A 21,855-nucleotide genomic window follows, 5' to 3' on the forward strand; every position below is an offset into this window, starting at 1 on the left:
TAAAGTGAAAGTGCGTAATAAGTGAAAGTGGGGGAAGATGGCGGCTAAAACTTCTAAAGCTCTTCGGAATGCGGGGTCTTCCCTGGTGCAAGAGACCTCACTGCAAGCTTTGCTTCCTCCTGCATCTCCTCCGGTATTGACGCTTAAGGATTTACAAGACGCTCTTGGAAAGCACGCACAACTGATGTCTGATATGATGGATGAAAAGTTGAAAAAGCTGGAGGAGAAATTGGAGGAGAAAATGGAGGAGAAAATGGAGAAATTGGAGAAGAAGATGGAAGAGAAGCTGAGAGCAATGAGGGTGGACATCTTGTCTAAGGTTGTATCCGTAGCTGAATGTGTGCTACAGCTGAATATAAAAGTGGAGGATCTCAGTCAAAAGAACTCTATATTAGAAGCAAAGGTATTAGAAAATGAAAATATAAGGGATAAAATGGATGAAGAATTGAGCCTTGTTCAGTATAATCAGATGCAGAATGCTATTAGAATTAGGGGTTTAAAGGAGAATGGTAAAGAAGATTTAAAGCAGCTGATTTCTGAGGCTCTGGAAGGGGTACTGGGCCAGTCAGCATCTGAAATTGAGGGAAATATGGACAAAGTTTTTCGTGTAAATTCATGGATTGCAAGACAGAGGAAGTTACCCAGAGATGTGGTGGTCTATTTTACAAAGAGAGTAATTAGAGATGAAGTCATTCAAGCTGCTTATGATACTAATTTGGTAGTGGCTGAGCAAGAAGTTTTGGTTTTAAAAGAGATTCCTCCGAAGATCCTAAGGAGAAGGAAAGATTTCGCATTTCTAGTACAGGAACTTAAGAAATGTGATATTAAGTTCAGATGGGAGATTCCAGTTGGGTTGGTGACAACGCACGAAGGTAAAAGACATCGTTTGGTTACTGTGGCTTAGGCACGTGATTTTTATAGTAATGTGTTAAAAGCAACCCCCCTATCATTTTTGGAAGTTGCAAAAGGACACGGTGTGGGAAAGTTTCAAGATGTTGCAGACAGACAGACAGAGGACAATGGTGGTGGAGGGGATCAAGCTACAGTCTCATCGGTTGCTGCAGGAGGCCAGAAGATGACGCGTGCCGCCCTAAGAAGAGCGAGACGAGAGCAAGAGCAAGACCAGCGGAAAGTTATGGAATCTTCAAAGTGTGCTTACAATGAAGATGTAGGAGGAGAGCGGTCTAAAGAAGTTTTGGGGGTCATGACAGAGGTGCTCCAAAAGTTTTGGGGCGTTAAGATTGCTGATTAAATTTTTAAATTAGAATGTCAATGGAGTAAAATTATTATAGAGGAGAAAGAAAGTTTTTTTTTCCTTTTTTTTAAAAATATTTTATACAATTTAAGATTGATGTTATTTGCTTGCTAGAAAAGTATATTAGGGTTACGGACTTAAAGTATGTGTTGAACTAAGAGTGGGTATGTAAGCACCTAATTAATAACAAGTTGTCTTAGAGAATGCTTAAAATTTTTTTATATATATATACTCTTTTTATTTGAACTTTTATTTGAACTTAAGGATGATTTGGAACTGTGAGACATTTGGCGTGATACACGCAAGAACTATTTTAGATTATAGTTTAGTTTGGTTGGAGATTATTAAGATTAACAGAGATAAGCGCTTTTGGTGCGTAACTGAGAATTTGTTTGGAAATTAGAGAAAGGTGGGAGAATGCAAATAGCAGGTGAAAGTTTTTTTTCTTTTCCCTTTTTTTTGAAATTAATATGAATAAGGACTGGGATTAAGAAAATTTATTTTGAGTAAAGATCTTTTTTTGTTTTCCTCTTTTTCTTCTCTATTTTATTTGTAATATTAATATTGTTTGTATTCATTTTATATGAGCTAGAGAGAGATAGAATTTATAGTTTATTGTTGATAATATAGGGGTGTTTATGTTTGTTTTTTGATTTTATGCCCTGTATTTAGCTCTGGGAAGTCGGGGGGGGGGGAGAGGGAGTGGGGGAGAGGGATAGGGGTGGGGGAGGGGGGGATTAAAGTCAAAATGTATTGTAAAACTTTTTAAATAAATAAATACATGAATATATTATTGTCCTATATATTTCTGTGCATGTATTGATTCGACAGTATACAACTAGAATAAAAATTCTATAGATGATATGCATATATTTGAGAAATCATTTTCCATATATTAAATTAGCACTATTTTTGCATAAGAGTTGGTGCAGCCTACATAAAAGTAATTTAATTTACTGCTACTATTTTTGGTTTCCTCAATGCTTAAAAACATTATTTAAAACAGATTAAGTAAAAAAAGTAATTACATTTATTCTTAAGTGTTCCATTTTGAATAATTCAGATTATAATATCACAGTTTGGAAAATACCTTCTTTAAAATATTGCCCCAACTTTATTATTAGAATTACTAAATTACTAAAATATAAGGGAAATTGTTCCAGGGCTTTATTATTTTTTAACCCTGAATTCAAGCCTTATTTATGCTTACTAGCTGTCCTTAAAATGCAGAGAAGCTATTCCATTTCAATTCTCATTTATTTCCAAAAGGTACAGTCTGCAATTCAGAAATATTGGCACCCAGTAAAATATTCCTTGACAAAAGGAAATTGGTTTTGCTCTTTCATATGCAAACAAATGCAAGGTTGAAACCGACTGGGGAAAAGAAAGGAATCAGAATAATTGGGCAAAATGATTATCTGGAAAGGGAAACAAGGCAGATTTTTGAAATATAAATGTAGCACATTTTAATATGTAAGAAAAAGTCAAGACTTTGTGCAGATCATTGTGCAGATCTGTTTCTTTATGAGGTTTGCTAAAACATGGAGCTCAGCAACTCAATCCCGCTGATGCTTTGGGGTCCATGATGCCACAAGATGGCACTTAAGAAGCTCTTATTTTTAAAATCAACATTAAAAAAACACTACAGTAGAATCATAGAATATATGAAGTGGGAAGTTATCTAGAGGGCTCATATTTATTTAATGTACTTTTTATTTAAAACAAGCTGCTTGCTTGCTTTATTTTGCTTGATTGCTTTATCTGTCTGTCTGTCTGTCTATCTATCTATCATTCCTCCTTTATTATTTTTTACAAATAACTCAAAGTGGTGAACATTTCCAACACATCTTTCTTCTGCTTCCCCCCTCCCCACAACAACAACCCTGTGAGGTGGGTTAGGCTGGCCCAGTATCACCCATCTGACTTTCATGGTTAAGGCGGGACTTGAACTCAGTCTTGTTTTCTACCCTAGTGCCATTAGACCAAACTGGACCATTATATGAAATTCCAGGCAGCTCCCAGTCAGCAACTAAAACAATATGAATAATAAAACAACACAGTGCCATATTACCTCTATTAAAACCATAAACATTAAAAACCTGGCATCACTTTCTCTGTTCAATTTCAGATTTGATTAAGCCACCCAAAAACTATTTGAAAGCCTCTGGTGAGGAGGCTCTAACGATATTTGCCCACCTTTTAACAGCTCAAAGCTTTAGAAGCTTTCACTTTGATTCTCCCATCTTTTAATTTCTGTCAAATGGTCCTGTCTGTTCTCACTGTCAATTGAGAACAAACCTACCCTTCGTGTATCTCTCAGCCTTTTAGAAATGTACAGTATTACATCTCTCCTTAGGTTCTCTTTTGCTATCTAAACATGTTGAGCTCCTTCAACCATTCCTGACAAGAAATGGCTTCCAGAAAGGACCTAATTGATGCTTAGCTTACAATTCAGTTTTCTGTAAGATTTATACCAGGACTTTTCAACCTTTTCACTCATTGTGCCATTTTTAGGATATGGCAATATCCAAGTACCACCAGTCGCCTAGCAAGGTGTCAAAAACTTGATTATCAAAAAAAAAAAGAGGAAAATAGTGATGAAGTACAGGTAGTCCTCAACTTACAACACTTTGCTTAGTGACTGTTCGAAGTTACAATGGCACTGAAAAAAGTGGCCCCCAAGCCACAGCCGAGAAACACACCTGCCTGCCAGCCCAGTGGCGCTCTTCCTCCTGTCCAAGGTTTTCATTGTTGTGAGCATTTCTGTTGAGGATTGGCAGCGGGGGTGGGGTGGGGTGTGTTTGGTTTTTATCCCCCCCCCTGCTGGGTGGTTGGAGCAGGTTTTGGTCACTTCACATGACCCTGGGACACTGTGACCGTCATAAATATGAATCATTTGCCAAGCATCTGAATGTAAATCACAAGACCTGGAGATGCTGCAACGTTCCAGGTGATTGGCGCTTCTTCTAGGCTCAGCAGAAGCACCAGGATCAGTGCTGTTTTCCAGCTGATTGGTGCTTCTTCAGGGCTCAGCAGAAGACCAGGATCAGTGCCGAGCTCCAGCTGGAGTCTGGCGCTGATCCTGGTGCTTCCACTGTGCCCTGACAGCCCTGCAGCTCCAGCCATCTCTCGCTCAGGCTTGTGCGGTGCTGCCACCGGTTCAGCTCATTCCCCTCCCCCGTTACCACTTTGCTAGGATGGTCGCGTACCACCTGCTAGGTGCCAGTGTACTACAGGTGGTACCCATACAACTGGTTGAAAACCCTGATTTATACTTCTGAATTTTGTCCTGAATTTCCAAGTTTACAAAATGTACTGAAATACAGTATATATTTTAAAACGTGTATGCTTGAGAGAAGTACATTGAAGATATCTGGAACTTTGTGGATCAGTCTTTTCACCACCATGCATAATAATGAACTCTCATGAAATTTTAAAGAGAGATTAAGAGATAAATATAGACAGGGCACATTTATCAGTGAACTTATGCCAACGTGACATATTATGGAACCCATTTCCTCCTCCCATATCTCAATTTAAATTGTACATCAAAATATTTCGTGCATCTCATGAAATGAGCAGCAGCTCATGCTGATGCCTTTTAATAAAATTTGCTAGTTAGAAAAAGTGCTACCAGACACCCGATTTTATGAAATTTGAGCAATCCATCCTTTGCTTCTAAGGTATTCAGATATTGTACTGTATTTTAGAATAAATAGGACTCTGAATGGATATTTACTATTCCACCCACTAGAACTTTTAGAAGCAAGCCAGGCTTCTCCTGTTGTAAATATTTTGAACGTTTGCCATTACTGGAAGAACAAGTTTTGTACTTGTTTAATATTTGCTGACTTTATATACTTTGGTAACTTTTTTAATCATTTCATCCCACACTTGAGAAAGCCAACTGTCATTTAGTTCCATTTTTGGCATTTTATTTTATGACAACCCTGCACCTACCCACATATACCTTTCTTATACGTGTGCCTGAGATGAAATGAACACACTGCACTGTAGTGATTAATTCCCAATCTTGACTTTGTATTATGAAAATTAAACTCTGACACTTGCATTCAATTCCTCTATTTTATCTGTTACTGAAACTCTACACCAGTGTTTTTCAACATTGGCAATTTGAATATATGTGGACTTCAACACCCAAAATTCCCCAGCCAGTTAGTAACAGAACTAGATGTTTGAGGTAGACCTTTATTTTGATTTTGCTCTGCTACAGCTGTTCTTTAGCTGTATTATTTATTTGATTTGTATGACTTGCAGATATTTTAAAAATCTTAAGATATTGATTAATTGATTATGTGCTACCAAGTCACTGTCAGCTCCTAACAACCGCATAAATTTTTCCATGAAAAATGTTAAAACACACGTTTAAATTAATATTAAAGCTGATTAGCAAAAGTGTGCTGGAAGAGAGGCATCTTTACAAACACTGAGGGTTTACGAAATGCATCTTCTGTATGAGTAACAGTTTTCTTAACTCTTTTTCTCTTTTAGAAGAGAAGTTTTGTTTTCATTGAACAGAGATGCTTGTTAGGTGGCAGTAATGGCACATTCTTAAGTAGAATAGTAAATTTATTGCAAGGATTATACTGATGATAAAGCAATTTTTAATTAATCATAATGGTGTACAGAAAAATTGACTTTTGAGATACGAAGAGTGTAAGCTATATGGTAGTTTCCCCAAAAGTTGGAATCTTATTTCATCGCATTTTATTCAGTGTTAATGTTAAATGGAGATTTTTGCAACTTCTGTCCAGAATGGGAAGAATGAGTATGACAGAGGTCCCCAACCTTTCTGGGTTGGTGATGCGGAGGGAAAGGGAGGGGGAGATGCCCTTATGCACTCATGCGCACACAGGAATGGGGCTGCACAAGTGACGCTGGTTGTGGCGCTAGCACCTGTGTGATGCTGGCAGTGACGCTAGCACCCTTGCAATGCTGGCAGTGATGCATTGTGATTAGGGGTTGAGTGTACACACACACGTGCACACTAGCCAGCCACTCACGTGGCCCAGTGGCCAATAGGCCACAGCCCAATAGTGGGCCACAGCTCACAGGCTGGGGACCCCTGGAATATGATACAAGGTCAACAGAAGAAATTATGCCTGGAAAAGTCAAGGATGCTGTTGGAACACTAGTGTGGCATCTGCAGGGGAAGCAAGTTGTGTGACCCATGTCATGATGTCATTGTGGTTCTAAAGATCCCTATATTGATTTATATTCCCTAAGAACAACCCACCCAACAGCTAATGAACAGTAGCAGAATTCTGGAACAGATTAGTTTGCATTATTTTCTATTCCCCCCCCCCCCAAATAGTTACTTCTTTGCCTTCTGTGAGATAAGTTGTTGTTGATGGATATTAGCAGGGAGAGCATCTGAGCAATAAAACAGCTACTGTATGTCTTAGTTCAGATATCATTATTCTCACTAAATTAATTTAAAATATTTCAGCTGTAAACACGGGATCCAGAGCACCATCAGGTGCAGTCTCAGCTGGTCCTTTGGTCACTCTTTTCTTCCATTATTTCCAAATGTAATCCCCCTGGAGATAAGAAGCCTTGTTTTCTATTTTTATGAAAGCTACATACAAGTCATCAATCACCAAATGTATTTCATCTTGCCTACCATAAATTAAGTTACACTCTTTACACTGTATAAGTATTTGTCAGGTGTTCCTGAAATAAAAAGACAAATGAATCAGCAGCTTGGTGCCATAATCTATTTGTAGATGAAAAATTGGCATTTCGTAAACCATAGTACACTCTGGAGAAACAGCATTAATATCTGCATGAAAAGAAAGAGGTTTGACCTTCTTTAAGGTGATTATGGGTCACATCTTATAAGAAGATTTCATGATGCTGCTCCAATTTGCCTAAGAATTGTAGTATATTTGAACTGATCCTACAAAAAATAAGACAGATTTCATTTAGTGACTGCTTCATTTAGTGATCATTTGCAGTTACAAAAGTGATGAAAAAATTACTTCATAACCAATCCCAGATCTACAACCTTTGCAGGTTCATAAAGCAAAAGAAAGCTGAAGTAGGACTACAAAGTACAGTTGCAGCTTCACTTAGTGACCACTTTGCTTAACAACTGAGTTTTTGATCCCAGTTGTGGTTGCTAAACTAGGACAACCTTGCCATGGCAACATTCAGGTTATATATTTTTCCCATAGTAGAATATGCTGTTCTGGAATCAGTGTGACATAATTGTTAATGTAGCAGTGATATGATGAGACATCATATTCAGCCTTGGAAACTCAATGGATAATTGAGCCAGCCACTCTCTCTTTGCCTAGACTTCATCATTAGGTTATTATTATGAGTTGTTACTATGTATATAGGTACCACCTCAAGGTCTAGCATAGGGAGAAAGGTGGGACATAAATCTAATTATGATTTCTTCCTTGAACTTCCAGTTCCTTATTATACAAATTGAGACTGTTTTCAAAGAGGTAAAAATAATTTTCCTTTTTCTTGGTAACATCACAGCATCACCAAGTGTCCTTGACAAACCTATGGAAGGCTGATTGTGGTCCCCAGCTAACGATAACAATATACATAAAAATGTGAATACACAGTTGCCAATTCTTTAGCTGATGTTGGCCTTTCATATGCAGGTATTTGGTAATGACTTGTTAGGTGCAAGAAACCAGAAGCCAGGATCGAGTTCAAAAGCATTGTGAGTTTATTCCATGCACAAGAATTTGATCTACTAATGGTCAAGGCAAGTTGATGCGAGAATGGCCTTCAAGGGGGACTTAGGTCTTTTGGAGGTGTAGGGACTCCAGACTGATGATGCATTTGACCCTGCCCTCAGGCTCAGCCTGGTCTTCTCCTACAGATTTTCTTCATCCAGACTCTTTATTATTATTATTTTTGGTTGCACAGTCAGCCACATGTTCAGACTGGATTTAGCATTTTTATCCACCTATCTTGGGTAAATGGTATCTTATGGTGTTAAAGCTATCATCGCAGGATGTAAGCTGTTTCACGTCAGGCTGCCTTTTGCAATAGTGTGATGGTGATTTTGTCAATGCCAATTATGTTCAAGTATTTATTGTAATAAAATAGTTTCTGTATTATAATATTTAATATATTAATACAATATAACATATAATATTCACATAGTATTTATTATTACCGGTATATATTTACTCCAATATCTAGTGTAGTCCTTGTTGACCCAAGCAATAACAAATTTGGTATGGTTTCTGTAAATTACGTCTCACCATATTGTTTATGGAGAGGCATTCTTCATGGGGCATTTTCAGATATCAAGGAAGCACTTTAGGGCTCCACTAATGATTGGTATAACAACAGATTTAGTCTGCCTCTTCAGCTGAGACCTGTCTGATATGGTTGCACCTGTTCAGCATAGCGCTTTGCATCATTTTTTCTCTTCTCTATTTGTTTCCATGTTGTATTCAATCTTCTTGAAGTCTCTTTGTATTGCCTTTTTACATATATTTCTGGTGCTGGCGTGCTGATTAAAGGCAAACATAGAAAAACGTGATTCAAGTTTTTGCTTCCAGTGTACAAAGAGGAGTCCCCTCCCCCCTCCCCCGTTTTCTACTGGCATTAAAGCATAAAGTATGATTATAACAGTAATGTTGTGGGAGCCTTCAAAGCAGAAAGGTACATCAATATGCACTACTGTGTGCACGTGACATCTGTCTGCAACTCTTAAACCAAAAGTACCTTTTCCTAGAACCAGGCAGCAGCTGTGGCTAGCAATTGCACAGTCCCAGAAAAACATGCAACTGTGTGAAGGAATTGCAGAGCCTTGCATGCAGGCCTATGATGGTATGAGAGAGAGGGAAAAAATATATAAGGGCAGTTTCTTAAGAGCTTGATTAGATCCTTTCCTAAGTACATCTCAAAAGATATTGAATGGATTTTTCTTGAAACTAACAGAGATATTAATAATGCATGAAGGTATCTAATTCTGCAAATCTTTATGTAGATTGAAGAGGACACTGTAGCTCTTCTGGATCATAGTGACAGTGATGACGAATTTGATCCAAGTACACTTCCAGATCCAGATGGTCACAAAGATGACGAAGAAGACATTCTTCCAAAAAGCCACAGGTATTTTGTTGCATTGACCTTTTAATTTACTTTCCTTCTTTGCTTTTCTTCTTCTTCTCTAGCTTACCAGATTCTAAGCAATCAGTCAAACTTACCTTCATTCTGCTGCAGTTAGATCAGCCAATTAACTTAGACTATTCAACTATGGACAAGAGAATGCAGAATAGCCCTGGCTGCTAATTTAAATTTATGGCTTTATTATCTAGCAGGTATATACACAGATAACACAAATGTTAATGGTAAGATGGATTCTGCGGATAAGCTATATGTATTTTGGCTCCCCCATGATTATGACTATTGGACACAAAAGATGCAGGAGAACAACTTTCAGGGCCTTCAAAGTTTTTTCACCTGGCTGTCTGCCTTCTTCTCCACTTCAAGAGAATCTGAGTGAATAAGAGGGTGGTAGTGCTGCTACTGCTAACTGAGACCATGGCTGGTCATACAGATAGTTGAGACGGTTGTTAATCGAGTTCTGCCTCACTTTACAACCTTTCTTGCCACAGTTGTTAAATGAATCACTTCAGTTGTTAAGTTAGTAACACGGCTGTTAAGTGAATCTGGTTTCCCCATTGCCTTTGCTTGTCAGAAAGTTACAAAAGGGGATCGCGTGACCCCAGGACATTGCAATTGTCATAAAAATGAGTCAGTTGCCAAGTGTCTTGAGTTTTGATCACATGACCATGTGGATGCTGCAGTGATTATAAGGGTGGAACATGGCCATAAGTCATTTTTTCCCAGTGCCGTTGTAACTTCAAATAATCACTAAACGAACTGTGGTAAGTGAAGAGCCACCTGTACAGCAGCAGTGGAGGAAAAAGCATAGCCACAGCAGGGTAACATCCCCTTCCCTTCTGCTTCTCTTCTTCTGTTGTGTCTCATTTTGGGACCCCTGGAAATATGTGTCAACAGAAATCCCAGAACTTCCTGTGTGGATTTTAAAAAAGCATGAGAATGGACAGAATTCAAGTACCATCCCTCGTTTTCATGCAATGCATGTCCAACCCTTTATAAAAAAGACTTGAGAAGAGGTCATAGTTTCCATCTTTTTCACTGCCCCACAGATGCCCCCGTGTCTTACAGGGTGGCCGAAGGTGTCCACTCACCCAATGTGTTCGCACGTGCTCTTAATATAATGAAATAAGTTAAATGTATGGTTTTTTAAAAAAAAATTAATTACTTATTTAGTTTATACAGTTAACAAGAAGATCTTTAATATTAGTGGGGGAAAAATAAAAATACAAAAAAAAAAACAACAACCAGAAATGATTTTTTTCCCTTTACAATATATGTAATGAAAAGAGAGAAAAAACAACTTCGTACTAACAATGTTGGGAAAAGGTTGATGCTTTGTCTTGGTTATAGAAAGCTTTAGAAAAAATATTTTCAACCACAGGTGACAATTTTTTTTCCTTATCTCATCCCTTAAGGGATGAAAGGTATGTATAATCCGCTATTTTATATTTGCTATTTAACAAATCACCTTTAAGTCACATCCCTCCACAAGCTTAGTGAAATGAATTTTTCATGTATCTGGTGTCATTTATTGTATTGCTTGTTTAAGGCAATCATAATGTTAAATAAGAAGGTGGGAAGAGGCACAAGGGACAGTAGCAGCAGAGCTAAATATTCATCAGGCAAGTTAAATTGAATTTTTAATATCTAATACCTCAACACTCTTGAAAAGGAATGTTGATTTGGAACAAAGCTCTGATCAGTCTTTTCATTACTTCAATTAATCTTTTACATAATTGGATGATCTTAGTTTTCACTTCTAAATGGAATATGCAGTTCAGCTGTTTCAAGATGACTTTCTCAGGCTAAATTCCTAACCATATCTTTTGCTAAGTTGATATTTTTTAATTATAGGCAGTAATTGAATTTATCATTTAATGGATATTTGGGGAAAATATTGTGATTTGAAGGTTGATGCTAACAATTTGACTGATGAAATGGTTTAAAAATGCCTTCAGTCTTTCGTTTAAGATGAGCCATATTTATTTATTTATTTATTTTATTAAATTTATATACCGCCCTATTCCCGTAGGACTCAGGGTGGTTTACAGGGAAAATTAAAAGCATAACATACAAAAATTAAAATCAGTTAAAACAATTAATTAATTCAAGTCCCTGAAATTTAAAACTAAAACCCAATAAAAATTAAAACCCCTCAGCCTGGGCCAGACAGCTCGAAGAGCCAAGTTTTCAGGTCCCGGCGAAATGAACGAAGGTCGGGGGCAGTCCTAAGTTCCGTGGGAAATTGGTTCCATAGGGCCGGCGCGCCCACAGAGAAAGCTCTTCCCCTGGGAATAACCCGCCGGCATTCCTTAACCGGCGGTATCCTGAGAAGGCCCTCCCTGTGGGAGCGCACAGGACGAAGGGAGCTTGATGCCGGCAGCAGGTGTTCCCTCAGATATCCCGGACCCAAGCCATATAGGGCATTGATATTTGATATTCAAAGGCTCATACAGCCTTGTAAGCATTTTATCCTCATTGTGTAGTTACCTGTGCTGTACCTATAGTTAAAGAGAGAAAAAATAAGAGAGCATTTTATCCAGCCAGATATTCAATTTGCTGTACAACTTGCAGTGGGATTCAAGGTAGCATTCAAGGTAGACAAAAACTACAGCTGCATCATGTCCAAGACCATTTACATATCTGCACAGTTAAAACTCTTTAAAATTGTCTTACCTAATGTCTGAGAGAGAAAGCAGCTCATTGGCAGAATCAAGACCATCCATATCTTGTGGGATATTTAGTTTTATAGGGAAGGTGCATCGACATAGAAGGCATGTTTCCTGAGTGTTAAGATTACATTGTTTAATATAAGTGACCTAGAACAGGGCTTTTCAACCAGTAGTATGGGTACCATCTGTGGTACATTGGCACCTGGCAGGTGGTACACGACTACCCTAGAAAAGTGGTAGCGAGGGACGGGAATGAGCTGAACCGGTAGCAGCACCGCACAAGCCAGAGTGAGAGACGGCTGGAGCTGCAGGGCTGTCAGGGCTCAGTAGAAGCGCCAGAATCAGCACTTCTTTGGGGCTGTCAGGGCTCAGTGGAAGCGCCAGGATCAGTGCCAGGCTCCAGCTGGAGCTTGGCACTGATCCTGGCGCTTCTGAGCCCAGAAGAAGCACCGATCAGCTGAAATGTTGCAACATCTCCAGGGTCCTGTGATTTACATTCAGATGCTTGGCAACTGATTCATATTTATGACGGTCACAGTGTCCCAGGGTCATGTGAAGTGACCAAAACCTGCTACAACCACCCAGCAGACGGGGGGAATAAAAACCAAACACCCTCCCACCCCATCCCCGCTGCCAATCCTCAACAGAAATGCTCACAACAATGAAAACCTCAGACAGGAGGAAGAGTGCCGCTGGGCGGGCAGGCAGGCGTCTTGCTTGGCTGTGGCTTGGGGGGCACTTTTTTCAGTGCCATTGTAACTTCGAACAGTCACTAAGTGAACTGTTGTAAGTCAAGGACTGCCTGTACTTCATCACTTCCCCCCCCCTTTTTTTGGTCATCAAGTTTTTGACACCTTGCTAGGCGACTGGTGGTATTTGGATATTGCCATATCCTAAAACTGGTACAATGGGTGAAAAGGTTGAAAAGCCCTGATCTAGAACATGTCCACCCTATTCTATCTTAGAGAGAGATGGTCTCACAAACAATCCAGATTTATGCATGGAGGTCAAGGTTCACTCAGAACCAATTGCTCATGCCATTGCATTCTGGATTAGTTATAAGTTCTGAGAACTTTTCAAGGCAGTTCTGAGAACTATTTAAAACTAATTATGGGAGACTCTCTTATCTACCCCTCCATTCTTTGGACACTGAGAAAAAACTTGATGGCATCATTTGGTCATCCAAGAATAAAGATGTATAACTGGATATTATCAGTGTACTGACAATATTTAACCCCAAGCTAAAAAATAAACTTTGACCAGACTTTGTGTAGATGCTAAAAGGGAATGAGGTGAATGTTGAGCCCAGAGCCACCACACAAAACTTAGAGCCATGATTAGACCTCTCTCCCCCTCTGAGTGGTCTAGAAGGATATCACAATCAAAACTATTTTATCAAGCCAGTGTTATTAATTGCTCTGGTTCTCTTAGATGCAGATTACTAGCCCAATGGGCAACAGATCTAACACCTCCACACACAGCCCCGAACTAGAATAAAAAAATTATTTTTTATGTTCAACTAATTACTCCAACCTTCAGTCCAAACTTGGTCACTTTCAGATATAGTAAGAGCCCAGATTCACAATCCCTAAACAACATATGTTGTATCTCACGGGCCATTATAAAAGAGTTGTAATTTAACTCATTTGGATGGCATCTGGTTGGGAAAGAAAGGCATTCTTTTCTTTGTATAACCATCTCCTATTTAGTTTGAACTCTGGCTGTTGATGTTGACCTAATGTTTTTTCTTGATGGATTCCTAGTTTAATCTGTTTTTAAATGCTTGAATTATTATTTTTAAAGCAATGTTCTGCATTTGCACTGAGAGTAGTATGTGAGGATAAATAGGTACTGCTAAACCATAAACCTTAATATATCTAATTAAAAGAGCTGTAGTGGCGCAGTGGTTAGAATGCAGTATTGCAAGCAGTTCATTGCCTCAAGGTGGACTCAGCCTTCCATTCTTCCAAAGTCCATAAAATGAGGACCCAGATTGTTAGGGGCAATCTTCAAGAGGGCTGTAAAACACTGTGAAGAGCTATATAAGTCTTAAGTGCTATTGCTGTTGCTATCTTTAATTAACTTGGGGGGAAAACATACTGAATGCAAAATGAGTCCTTTGTTTGGACATAGTATTTCAGATTCATTTAGAACTCTAGGTGCTTTGTTGCCTTGGAAGAGTGAGGAAAATTCTCAGGGATGACTCACACCCTGGACGGTATCTCTTTACTCTCCTACCATCGGGTAGGAGATATAGGAGTATAGCCAGCTGCACCAACAGGCTGAAAAACAGCTTCTATCCGTGGACTGTTAGGCTTTTGAATGAGAAATAACCTTTGTGAACTTTTGTGAATTTTATGCAGAATTGGCTTGGGAGGCCAGTGTGTGGTGTAGTTGGTTCACATGGTGTAGTAAGATGGAGGGCTTGTTGTCACTGTGTGTTGGGGGGTAGGAGCACAAAGGGAGGCTCAGCTAATCTCAATGTACACATAGTTGTACTTTGACAATAAAGGTTCATTTCATAAAGGTTCATTTCATTTCCTAAAACAAAGAAAACAACCACCTTAAGCTATTTAGTTTTGCAACCTAAATTTAATATTGTCAAACACTAGAAAGGCATAAAGATGGCATCGAGTTTATCTGAAAGTCTTTTTTCTGAAAGGCTTGATCTTCACAAGATGTCACATTTCTGCTGTTGACCTTAGTATTTTGTTTTAACGGGGTTAGTTGTTCTTTTAAGCCAGTTTGATCCCTTGATATATATATATAACATATGTTAAATGTGTTTTAAATTAGTCATTGCTTTGGGATTCTGTAGCAGAAAAAAAAAACAGAACAGAGTGTGATAGCAAAGATGGAAAGAGGAAAAAAATACAAATAGCTAGCAGTGGCTTAAAGGCTGAGCAGTATCAGCTGTTGAAAGACGTTTTAATTTCATTTGCCATAAAGGAAGGAGGGTGTGCATTGTGTAGAGGTAAATGATGACAGTAAAGACAGCGGCAGTTCCAATAGACCAGAGAAAGGAAGATGAAGTTGAGTGCCTGAAGCAATGAAAAGATAATGCTTTGCTGACCAAGGCTAGGATTAGACCAGTGATGGCAAACCTTTTAAAGACCGAGTGCCCAAACTGCAACCCAAACCCCACTTATGTACCGTTGGGTGCCGGGTGGATGTGGCTAATTGGGTGGGTGTGGCCCATTGAGTGGGCATGACTGCGGTGGTAATGGCAGACTGGGTGGGACTAAAAAGTTCAATCAATCAATTCCAACTTTGCGAGATCTTTCCCCCCCCCCAAGAACTTGATTGATTGAACCTTTTTTTTTTGCACATGGCGGTGGAGGCCTAAAGAGAAAAGGTTTTATAAAACTCAGCTAAAGGCCTAGGACTGGGGCAACAGCATGTGTGCCCACAGAGGGGGCTCTGCGTGCCACGTGTGGCACGCGTGCCATAGGTTTGCCACCACGGGATTAGACAGTTGCTACATAATGAATGTAGGCTGTGTTTGGTTTAGTTGAGTATCTTCTCTTTTAACCACAAACAAAAAAGTGTTGGGGCTGCCTCCTTTTCAAACATCACTATACCATATGTGACATAGTTGATTTAAAAGAGATTTTTTTTAAAAATAATGATTATTTTTGTTAAAGAGAAATAAATGAATCAGAATATACAAAAAAAATAGCCACATTAAAACCTAGGGAGCTCTAACTATAAAGGAGTTTGTGGAATACCAAACAAGTAACCATTTTACATGAAAAAAGAATAGATAAACTAAATTCTGTAAAATGGGTTAATGATATATAATTAATTAACCCGAGTAAAAATAAGCAATGCATAACATATAAAAGATAAAAAGGCCTATCCACAAGGCACACATCCCTGATCAGAACAGTATCCCTATTCCTTAGTGTCAAGCTTTTTTGTTTTTTTAAAAAAGATACCGGTAGCATGTAATTGGGATGGGAATGAAACCTACCAAAACTTTACAGTGACCTGAAGTATACATAGTTCTATAGAGACAAGAATATAATTGAATTAGAACAGAATTTATTTATTTATTTTATGGCCATTTAATGATGCCTCTAGGGACACGGTGGCTCAGTGGGTTAGGACGCTGAGCTTGTCGATCAGAAGGTCGGCAGTTTGGCGGGTCGAATCCCAAGTGCCGCGTAACAGTGAGCGCCTCTTACTCGTCCCAGCTTCTGCCAACCTAGCAGTTCGAAAGCACATAAAAATGCAAGTAGAAAAATAGGGACCATTATGGTGGGAAGGTAACAGCGTTCCGTGCGCCTTTGGCGTCTAGTCATGCCGGCCACATGACCATGGAGACGTCCTCGGACAAGCGCTGGCTCTTCGGCTTTGAAACAGAGATGAGCACTGGCCCCTAGAGTTGGAAACGACTAGCATGCATGTGCGGGGGAACCTTTACCTTTACCTTTTTAATGATGCCTCTATATATGTGTGTGTATCTGTGTGAGTGTATGTGTGAGAGAGAGAGAGAGAGAAAGGGTGGGGAGAAGTTTTTTTACCTTGGTCAATTTAAGATAGCTTTGTCCACATTTTGTTTGATTTTAGTTCTTAGGGCATTTGGCTTCATGCTTGTAGAAATCTGAGTGGAGAACATTTTCAGAGCACAAATTGCTGAAAAAGAGACTAGCACATCATGTAATATATTTTCATTATTCCCACTGCGTGCAGTCAGTGTTCTGACACTAAGTGAGGAGGAAGTTGTTCTGAGGCTCCACAGAAGGGTCTGTATTAATTAATCTTCATTAGAAATCTTTCTTTGGGCTTGGAAATTAAAATGTGGTTTGCCCTCCAGAGTCTTCAATTAGCAAAATAGCAATTGTCAAGAGGCTGTTTGTAAATTTTGCATTATGCTGGCAGACCAGCAAGCCTTAAGAAATCAGTATTTAAACTTCACGAAGTTAGATAACTGCATAGAAAAGTGCATTAGTTGGTCTTAAATTAAGTGAGAGCAACAGGATTAACTAAGTGACATTTGTTTCTACCCTCCCCACAAAATGCAGAAATGTGTGTCTATTGAAGAGATGTACCATCTGTCATATAGGTCCTTTTATTTCTGTGTAGGAAGTTAGAGCTGAAAGAGGCCATTTAAGGCTATCAAGACCAATCCTTTTCTCAATGTAGGAATCAGATCAAAGCAACCTAAATAGATGGCTGTTTGTTTCAACACATCCAATGAAAGGGATCCTTCCAGTTTTCTGGCTAATTGGTTCTGTTGTAAAACTGCTCTTGCTGTTAAGATTATGATGATGTTTCCTTTCTGATGGAGTCTACTTTCCAGTAACTTAGCTGCATTGTTCTGTATCCTATACTCTGGAATGAGAGACAACAACTCTTAACCTTCTTTTAAGTGACATATTTTCCATTATTTCAAGTATGCTATTCATTCATAAAGTAGCACACTTAAAAGTATATTATTCATTCTTCGCTCTTGCTAGTCATTTTCTTTAGCTGATCTATCTTACTTGTACAGATAATGATTCTTAAAGGAAGCATGCTACTTTAAGGAGGTAAAATATAAATCTAAATGCACTGCATGTTAACATACAACAAAGAAATGTTCTCAGTATATTTCTGCTGACAAATAACAACTAGCTACCAAGATGAACCACTTTATGGATGCTGTAAGTAAAGCTCATGCTCAGTATATAAACGGCCGAGTGGAACATAGCAAACTGCCTAGGTAAGCTTTGGATTATAAGCTCAGTAAGATATCTGTGAGAGTAGCTTCTACGTTTGGCTGGAAATCCTTGTGTTCTTTCAGTGTAAAACTATTTGCCTCTTAGTTTATTCCTGGCATCTCCACCTTAAGAATTATTTTAGTAGCTCTAGGTAAGGTTTTTCCTTCCTGTTGTCCATAGGAAACCCAAGTTAATTGAGAGAGATGAGAGTAAAAAATGCAACTTCATCAGAAGGCATGAAACCAAGTTCAGTTGTGTCTTCCTCAAGGCTTGTCTCACTGCTACCCTTTTGTACAGAATCAGGCTGCCTTGTTTAGGTGATCATTCTATGACTGGAACCTTCCTTGGTCAAAAAAATCTTTATTTTTTTTTAATGTGGGGCTCCTGTTATCTCTTGTAAACCTCTCTAGTACAGATAGTCCTTGACTTACAACATTTCATTTAGGGACTGTTCAAAGTTACAGCAGCATTGAAATAAGTGACTTGTGATTGTTTTTCATACTTAAGGCCATTGCAGCATCCCCACGGTCACATGATCAAAATTCAGATGCTTGGCAACTGACTCATATTTATGACCATTGCAGTGTCCTGGGGCCACGAGATCACCTTTTGTGACCTCCTGACAAGCAACGTTTATGGGGAAGCCACATTCACTTAACGACTATATTATTAATTTAACAACTGCAGTGATTCACTTAACAACTGTTGCAAGAAAGGTTATAAAATGGGGCAAAATTTAATTTATAACTGTTTTGCTTAACAGAAATTTTTGGGCTCAATTGTGGTCATAAATCTGGGGTTACCTATATACTCTTCCCCCCCCCCAGCATAAATACACATTCCTGACCACCCCCAATTGATGTTCAGTTCCTCCTACCATCTTTTTCTTGTGCCAAACACGGTCTCTTTCCCTATTCCTTTAAGTGGGAATAATCAAAATACAGACTGGTCTCTGAAGTACATATTTAATTTTTTTTAAATGACTTTGGATTGGCCATCCTCACAAAAACAGTTCTCAAAAGCCTAAATGCATTCTGATGGCATTGATTACCCAGGAGATTTCAGAGAAAGAGTGATAACATGTATGTGATTGCTCATTTTAAAGATACTCAGGAATTGGATTTTAAATGTGACCTAGTTCATATACTGAATCTGTTATGCTTTCTTATTAGTGTTTTAATCACTAATCTTATTATGAACAGATGCCCTATTTGCAATTTCAATCAACTGAAATTCTCCTTGGTTTAAAATCCATTCATGTGATAGAAATAATTGGCTGAATTGCAAATTGGACAAGGAATTTATTTTAATTAACCTGATTTAAGTATCATATAGATGTGTGTGTGTGTACATGTATACACACACGTACATATATCATTCATCCATCCATTTGTGGAGGGGTTGCTTCAAAAATATTTTTGTGTTACATTAAAACCCAGAGCAAACTTTGTTCTAAATCTGTAGTTTCCAATGGCATGTGATATCTGTTTTGTCAGAAATCAGGATAATAAATTTAAAGTTTAGTTCAGCCAGATGATGATGATGATGATGATGATGATGATGTTATCCATTCAGTCATGTCCGACTCTTGGCGATTTTATGGGCCAGGCCTCTCCACATCTTTCAGTCTTGCACTAAAGTTCAGATTAGTGCTGATTAAATTGAATATGGCGAGACTGAACAAGCTACCCAAGATGACTAAATGAAATTCACTGGCCCAAAGCTTTTTGTACTTGGTGCCTTCTGGCTGCTTTGGATTACAATATTTTGTCACTCCAGACTGTTGGCAAGTAGGTGCGATGGGCGTTGACATCCAAGCAATGGAGAGAAGTTGTTTCAGCCTGGGTAACACATAAGAAAAGTCAGAGCTAGCAAAGACAAACATTCTGTTTATGTGCTTATTCTATGCAGACTTTGCTTGCTTGTTTATTTATCAACGCATTTAAAGAACTTATAAGCAGAATCTTTTCCCAAATACAAACAGCCATTCAACTTGTGGTTGAGAAAGTCAAATTCATATTTTTGTATAAAGCACATATAGTGGCCATAAACATTTTATTTTAAACTAATGTACAAATAGCAGATTTTGCCCATTAAAAGCTGTTGCTGTTTCTGCCTGTGCAACAATAGACATTTTTTAAAAGGTGGGGTAGAAGGGAAGAGAGTCACCTTTTGAAAAACAGGGAGAGAGAGAGAGAGAGCCATTGTCACAGCATGTTAGGCAGTCCCAAGCCAGAATTTCCATCCTAAAGTCTAAGTGGAACATTTTCAGTCCACCATTGAATGATACTAGTTTGAAATGATGGAAAATTCCTAGCTCTTCTCTTGGTATAAACTAGCCATCTTTAGAGGCAGAAGGTCTGGGAGCTATCCTTTCAGGTCCTGCTAATATGGTCTGCTGGTTGATCACCAAGATGCTGGACCAAATGTGTCTTTAGTCTGATCTCGGAGGGTTGATCTACTCTTAGTGTTTCTCAACTTCAGCAACTTTAAGTAGTGTGGAGTTCAACTCCCAGAATTCCAGAGCCAGGGAATGGATCTATACTATATGAATATAGTTGTTAGAAGAGATTAAATGGGTAAATATATGATAGCGTTTCCCATTATGTAAATCACACAATTTCTATGCAGTATATGTGTTTGTGTTGTCATCAATCAATAATTGGGAATATTGAACTCACCAGGGACGGTTGATAAATGACACATTTTCCTGGGTCAATTCATTTTCTCCCTATTTTATTTCTAATCATACATTTCTTATTTTAAAATCTTATTACTGCAGCCTGAGACCATTTCTTAATTTAGGTTTTGAATTCTCCAAACTTAATTTCTCTTTGCACATCATTACCATGTTTGCCCCTAATTTGTAATTAAACATTTTCTCATTTAAATCCAGTTACTTTCTTATATGATTTTGATTAGCTTAAATGCCAACAGTAAAAGAATGATTTATTTCTACAGCAAACGTGGAATGGATAAGCGGCAGTTGGATGGAAGCAAACCAGAAGGGGAGACACCACAAAAGAAGAAGAAGATGAAACTTAACCAAGAGGACTCTTTTCTACCATTAGATACAGGTCTTTCCCTTGCAGAAGATGAAGCATTAGTATTACAGTTGCTCAACAATTAAACCTCTTTTTTCCCTCTTGGAAATGTCATTTTATTTCACAAAGGTAACAGGAAAGATAAATGCCGCAAAATATTCATGTGTTAATGTCTGAAAGATTCTTTAATGGGTACCTCATGAGTACTTTGGTTCATAGGTCTACTCTCTTACAAAAGTTGTAAATGTCTTTATCTGTCAGATCTTCCAATAGTTATATTTTCTAAGATGCCAGGATTTTTTTTTAAAAAAATTATAATAATCCTTTGTACAGAAAGCTTTAACCCAGAAGGATAAATCCTTCCCATCTTGGGGTAAGTTTTATAAGATAACATGACCAAAATTGAACAGATATCCATAAAATATTTTAAATATTATTTATGTCCAAAATAAAATGAGAAAGGGTTTGACTTCAATTTTCTTAAAGCATTTACTTGATATTATCAATGTTGATATAAATTCTCCTTGCTTTTGCTCTCTTATCAACTAACAATAAATCAATATGCTAATAATTTTGTATATCATTTCTTCTTATGAGGTATTTCCAGATTTTTATCCTTGAAGCATTGGATTTCAATCGCTAAATAACATTCCAAGAGCATTTTTTCCCACCAGTGTTAGCACGAAAAATACGCAGGTTGAAATAAGTCCCACAGCAGAGTCTGCTTTCTAAATACTGGTAGTCCTCAAATTGAGAAAGATTGGCATTGAACCATTAGAAGCAAATCCATGGTGTTCTATCTTAGTTGTGAGAGGGATCATAAAAATCAATAGATATGTGTGAAATTCACTAGGAAATAGCATCTGGGTGAGTCAGGATTTACAGTTCCATTATAACCCATTATTACCAAAAACCAACATGGCTTTCTCAAAAACAGGTTATCCCAGACAAATCTTATTGCATTCTTTGACCAAGTGACAAAATTTGTGGACCAGAGGAATGCTGTGGATATAATTTACTTGGACTTCAGTAAGGCATTTGATAAAGTAGAC

The 21,855-nt window shown here is 38.2% G+C and overlaps 1 protein-coding gene across 1 annotated transcript in view; it reads left to right on the forward strand.

Annotated features, from left to right (window-relative positions):
- The window catches only part of DDX10 (DEAD-box helicase 10), a 164,227-nt gene extending 142,855 nt beyond the window's left edge, over positions 1–21,372 (forward strand). The window contains exons 17-18 of the mRNA XM_083362254.1: positions 9,243–9,367; positions 20,721–21,372. Coding sequence (XP_083218380.1) covers positions 9,243–9,367; positions 20,721–20,889 — 294 coding nt within the window. The 3' untranslated portion in view covers positions 20,890–21,372. The remainder of the gene's footprint in view (positions 1–9,242; positions 9,368–20,720) is intronic.
- The last annotated feature ends 483 nt before the right edge of the window (positions 21,373–21,855 follow it).

The sequence above is a fragment of the Vipera ursinii genome (genome assembly GCF_947247035.1).
Source record: "Vipera ursinii genome assembly, chromosome: 4".
In the NCBI taxonomy this organism is placed as follows: domain Eukaryota; kingdom Metazoa; phylum Chordata; class Lepidosauria; order Squamata; family Viperidae; genus Vipera; species Vipera ursinii.